This window comes from Galeopterus variegatus, unplaced genomic scaffold (genome assembly GCF_000696425.1).
Source record: "Galeopterus variegatus unplaced genomic scaffold, G_variegatus-3.0.2 Scaffold523, whole genome shotgun sequence".
Classification (NCBI taxonomy): Eukaryota; Metazoa; Chordata; class Mammalia; order Dermoptera; family Cynocephalidae; genus Galeopterus; species Galeopterus variegatus.
This window is the reverse complement of record NW_007726634.1, coordinates 233,640-239,610: the sequence shown is the minus strand read 5'-3', so window position 1 is coordinate 239,610 and position 5,971 is coordinate 233,640. Positions and strand designations below refer to the sequence as shown.

General features: G+C 42.6%; 1 protein-coding gene across 1 annotated transcript in view; it reads right to left on the bottom strand.

Annotated features, from left to right (window-relative positions):
• STAT1 (signal transducer and activator of transcription 1, 91kDa) overlaps positions 1–5,971 on the bottom strand; it is a 41,858-nt gene that overhangs the window by 21,793 nt on the left and 14,094 nt on the right. The window contains exons 7-9 of the mRNA XM_008569669.1: positions 3,703–3,781; positions 2,584–2,675; positions 2,218–2,369 (exon numbers count right to left, since the gene is read on the bottom strand). Coding sequence (XP_008567891.1) covers positions 2,218–2,369; positions 2,584–2,675; positions 3,703–3,781 — 323 coding nt within the window. The remainder of the gene's footprint in view (positions 1–2,217; positions 2,370–2,583; positions 2,676–3,702; positions 3,782–5,971) is intronic.

Here is a 5,971-nt window from a genome sequence, read left to right as displayed (position 1 = left end):
GAAACACGGAACGAGGTTCATGCCAGTGTTAAGGAGCTTGGTCATTTGGGGAGAAAAAATTAACATGCACTGAACGATTACAGCCTGGTTCAAAAACCTCTGCACACTACTAAGATCCACACAAGGAGAGACAGGTGGGGGCAGGGCTTCCTGGTGATCTGCGACTTGAACTGATCTTTAAGGTAACTGGAATTTCTAGGGGGGCAGCGCACAGAGGAGGACAGGGGCAGGGGAAACAGCAAGGCAGCTGCCTTCAGATGACGCAAGAGGCAGCGAGGAGATGCTGCAGGCTTTATGCCAAGACAGTGATGGAAGCAAGTAGTGAGACCAGTCAGTGACGCTGTGCAGAGGGCAGCGGGAGGAGTGATGCAGAGAGGGGAGGCAAGGCCTGGGGAGAGAGGCCTGGGGGGTGGAGAGGAAGGAACAAAGATCACTGTCTCACTCAACAGTAAGGGGAAAGCGAGAGCCTCAGTCTAGACTCTAAAGCCATAAAGCCAGTGAGGAGACCTAGCAATTGCTTTCAGGTTCTTCCTTCCTCACATCGATTGCTAACGGGGACATGGGCTCTGAGCCAAGTCATGCTGTGGAAGTGCCATTTATGAGCCTGAGTAAAGACAGAAGAAAATTTTTTAAAATGTCTTCTATGTCACTTCATGGTGTCACTCTTTGAATCCAGTTCAAAGCACTGAGAGGGCAGCCCTTCATCACGAGATGAGAAGGCAGGATAATGGTGGCCAGCGAATTCCCGAGGAGATTCTAGCCCAGTGCTTCCCAATTCTGCCTGGGTCCTGGCACACAGAGAAAACGACACTCGCTACACATCACAGTGGGGAAAACTGGAGGGTATCTGTGTCACTAGAAGAGGCTCCTGTGGCCTAAGGTGTCCACGAGGGGGTTCCAGGCACCTGGGGGCCTCCTTGGCCACTTGGGAGGCATAGGGGGTCAGTATTTCTCAAGGTACATGGGGGCACGCTGGCCTGGAAAGCTCTGTTCTAACCCACAGAAATCTGGGGTATGTGCAGGCGATTTACGGAACAGACACAAATGGCTGAATATTTGTGAATTTTTAAAAAATTAGCGATGAAGAAAATAACCTTATGAGATCTCTGGTCCCCGGGCCGTTGGCAATCGCTCCAGGCCACCGTTCCAGGCCACCATTCCCTCATATTCATTTTCTGATCTCACCCCTCCTATGCCCTCTGCTCGAACCCAACTTCAGCTCTGGTCAGCCCTCACCTAGACTATACTAATATGCTAATAGCATCCCAGTTGGCTTTTCTGTCTCTGTTCCATCCTCTAGATTCTGCCAGTGACCTTGCTAAATCAAAAACCTGAGAAGTATACCCCCTGCTTAAGAAACAAGCCTGTCTTCACTCGCTAGCACCTGCTGGAGGAAGTCCCTGCTCCCAGTGGTGCTGAGAACCTCTGTCACCAGGTTCCAGCACCTCTTGCCAGTTCCACTTCCTGGCTGTCTCTCCAGGCACCATCTCTCCAGCCAGCTGGTGCACAGTCCCTGTGGGCCCTCTCCTCTGTGACTTTGGACATGCTGTTCTCTCAGCTGGGAAGAACTTCTCCTCTCTGGTCTATATGAAGTACCCCTATTCATGCTCAAGAGTCAGCACAAGGCCACTTGCTCTATGAAACCTTTCCTGGTGACTTTCCTTTGCCCTCCATGGAACTCTGATGGACTTTTACCAGGGCACCTGGAACTTTCTACTGCACAGATTTATTACCATGTCTACGTCCCCTCTGCACTCAGAACACCTAACTGGCAAGGACCAAGAGTCATTCATTGTTGTGGGCCTGGGTCCTAGCACTGTGCCTGGCACACAGTTAGCATGAATGAATGGCCCATGACAAACTAGTATTTCATGTAAGCCTAGAAAATGCCTCAAGCTATTTTGTTTTAATAAAACAGTAGGACTCAGGTTGTTAAATGTGCTCTGTTACAAACATGTCAATGATGCTTTGGTACAGTCAAATGCCACATCCCCTGGTACAGGAGGACTCCAAACCAAGCAGATGTGACTGAATGTGGCAACAGTCATGAATAACACTGCTCTTTCCAAGTGAGTGTTTCCAGAGTAAGCAGATGCTAGATTACGTCAAACTCTAAGCCAAAGTTTTGACAAGGTCCATTCAACTAACACAGCTTGAACTTTATGAGTTCTGTGGTGAGCCAGTCAGCTGCCAGTTTTCCACTTTGGAGAACCTTACCAGTTCTGCAGTTGATCCAGGCAAGCATTGGGCGGTCCCCCAATACAGGCACTCTGCTGTCTCCGCTTCCACTCCACTAGTTCATCATTAATCAGGGCATTCTGGGTAAGTTCAGTGACATTCAATAACTCTACTATTTTGTGAACTACTTCCTAAGGGATAGGAAGAAACAAAGTGAAATAAGTTCACTTTTAATAGCTGAATTTTAAAAGATTTTTTTTTTAAAGCAAAGCAAGTATCCTTTCTTTCTCAACTTGAGCTTTAAGCCAAGTGGTTATAAAAATATTTTTTCCTCTATTCTAAACTTCAAGTCCATTATTTAAGTCTGACAAAAGCAACATGCTATTCTACACAGTAAATCACTACCTTTCTCTTATTGTCAAGCATTAAATACATCTTCTGGAGTAACAGCTGTTCCTGTTTCTGATCATTCTTTGCCACAACACTGGTTTCGTGGTCTGTGAATTGGGAGAGACAGCAGATAAATACAAATGTATAATACAAAAACCAATTAAAGCCAAGATTGACATAAATTTAGGAGAAATATGATACAAACATAAAGCATGGTTTTCTTTGATCTTTACTGAACAAAACAACAAGAAATGTCCTAAGTATAAAAATGGACACATTAAAATAAAGTACTTGTTTTCATGTAAATTGGAAACAGTTCTGTCTGCTACTTAAGTCACTGTCAGAATATTACCTAAATGGATAAAAATGACAAAACTCAAAACCTCAGATAAAAAGTGTGTACAAAGCGTGTCTATAGCCCTGAAAGAGAAGTAGACGATTAGGAAGTAGTGGTTGAGGTTCCTTTTCTCTCATACATTTTACCCAAATTATACTAATAATCTTTTAGATTACTAATAATCTTTCCCTATTAACCATGAGATCCACCAATTGATTACTGGGAAACGGGAGTACCCTACATATTCTATACGGTGCACACTTTTGGGTTATTTTCAGTTGCTCCCATCATTAAATACAAGCAAAACAACAAAATAGAATGAAACTGCTTTAAAACATAAATCTGTAGTGTATACACATGGAAGGAATATTAGGTATTACGTCAGGGAACTGTACTTATCTATCAATCTGAGTGAGGCAGGGAGAGAGGCACAGCAGACAGGGCGAATAACATAACCAGTGGCTACCAATGGGGGTGACTGTGCCTCCCCCAGGGGACACTGGGCAATGTCTGGAGACAGTTTTGGTTGTCAACGCTGGGGGCTACCAGGCAGTGTTACTGTTGAGGGAAGCTGTGAAACATCCTACAATGCACAGGACAGCCCCAAAACAAAGAATTATCTGGCCCAACATGTCAATAGTACTGAGGTTAAGAAACCCTGGCTTGAGTCATCAAGAACCCAAGACTAGCAATTAAGAGTCACAAAATACTTGGCAAATATAAAGGAGTAATCGTCTTCGTTACCTAGCGCAAATAAAAAAATTATAGCCACTAGGCACTGCTTTGTTAATTCTTACCTCTGTTGTTCAAGGTTTTGCATTTAAAGTCATACTCATCTTGCAAATCTTCTAGGCTCTTGATTTCATGCTCTATACACTACAAATAAAGATGTAAACATGTTTTTCATTGATCATCAGCTTCCAAAGACTTCAGGAAACAGATTATTGCTTCTATAGAACCCAGAAAAACATGGAAACAATTCCACCCCCCTCAAAGATGGATTAACTTGCAAAATCCTAATCATATACACGAAATAATTTCTATTTAATTAATAAGTATATAACATTTTTTTTAAAAAAAGAAAACATACCACAATTCTCAAACTGATTTGCATGTCATTACCTGGTTCCAGGGCCTAAATTTTGTTTCTTCCTCAACATTTTTGAGACTACCTCTGAGATATGATAACTTCACTGTGAAGCACACAGCAGGAAGAAACAAGCTCATGGAAAATCTCATTTCTTACAAATAAGAAGGGTGACCATACACCCCTGTTTAACTGGGATAGTCCTGGTTTAACACCTGCTGTCCTGGTGTAACCATTAATAGTGCCCTCTTATTTATTCAAGCACATCTCAATCTGGCAATAAGCTGTATGTATATTCACCATGCAAATAAGCTTCATTTGTCTTTGATTTGGTCACACTTTTATATATTCTTCTCTGGATTTCTATGGCTATTTCTGGACTGGCCCCACTCGGCTTCTACTTTAATGCAGTGTTTTCCTAGAGACTTCATGATAAAGTTGCTCCAAAGAATCTGAAGTTTGGAAAGATGCTGTCTGAAGCACGTAAGTCAAGACCAGGCTGGTGTTACCCAGAGACCCACAGCAGGACCATCCCCCTTGGCTGGAAGGGCTTTTCCACAAACCCAGGCCTCCTGTGAAGAAAACCTCCTTAATCTTTCCCCTCAAAAGCCCTAATAGTGGAGAGGAGTAAATACATGCCAACAAGGGTGCCAAAGTGGACCCCTTGCTTCCATAAACTGTCTTTGAAGTTTTATCTTAAAATTGATGGGGATGTCTTATTCTAATCAGAAATGAATCAGAATTTCTGTCAATAAAATGTTTTTCATTTCTTCCAAGTCTTAGAATAAAGCAGGTGCTTGAGGAAGATGGGCCAAGGTTACTTATCCTGGGGCTGTGTGCAACCCCAGGAACAGCCTGACTTGGGAGGCATGGACATAAAGGGCTATTTAGAGCAGCAACACCTGGTTTACTGGGTGATGCGGCAAAGTCAACATTTACTGCCTGATCTTGTAAGGAAGAATAAGATAAGCTCAACGTTTGGAAGGCATAAGGGAGGCCATAAAAAAGTCTATTTGATCATGGTTTTACCAATTTGTTTACTTATAGTTTGCAACTTCAGCAAAATTTTTCTTCTCAACTACTTACAAGACTGAACTCAGTTACTAGGTTTATATTCGGAGAGTGAGTGAAATCTTTTTTCCCCTATAAAAAGCTACAGAATAAATGTATGTATTTACTCAGTACTCACCATAACTTTGTCCTTCACATTTCTGACTTTGCTGTCAAGCTCCTTCTGTTTGTCTAGCATCACTGTGCTCTGAATATTCCCCGACTGAGTCTGTAATGGGAAGCACATAGTTAACAGCCAGAACTTTCACTGGTGTATTTACTCCAAAGTCAAGTCCATACCTTGTGCCCCAACAACCTTCCAGACCTTCCCAAACTTACTACGGGCTTCTCACACATATGTCAACAAGAAATTGCTCAGTTCCCAAGGCCCTGGAAAATGCTGGTAATCTTTTAACAAGGCTACAGAAAGACTAGACTCAGTTCATGCCTAAAATAAACAGTATTTCTAGAAGTTTCCATGTATTCATACAGTTGCATGGTACCACATAAGAATTTATTGCATGGTTTCTCAGATTCCATACAAAAGATCATTCTTATTAACGCTGTACTTATTTATCTTAAAGCCTTGCACTTCAAAGTGTGGTCCCCAGACCAGCGGCATGTTACCACCTGGGAGCTTGATGGAAATGCTGAATCTCAGGTCCTAATCTGATTACTGTATCAGAAACCCCAGGTGATTCAGAAGTACATTGAAATTGAAAGCACTCCAATAAGGGCTTCAATTAAAATCTGCTATTAGAAAGTCAATAACGATCATCAAGTCGAAGGTATACTTGTTTCCCAATGTTCATTGCAGCACTCTTCACAATAGCCAAGAGCTGGAATCAGCCCAAATGTCCATCATCGGATGAGTGGATACGGAAAATGTGGTATATCTACACAATGGAATACTACTCAGCTATAAAAAC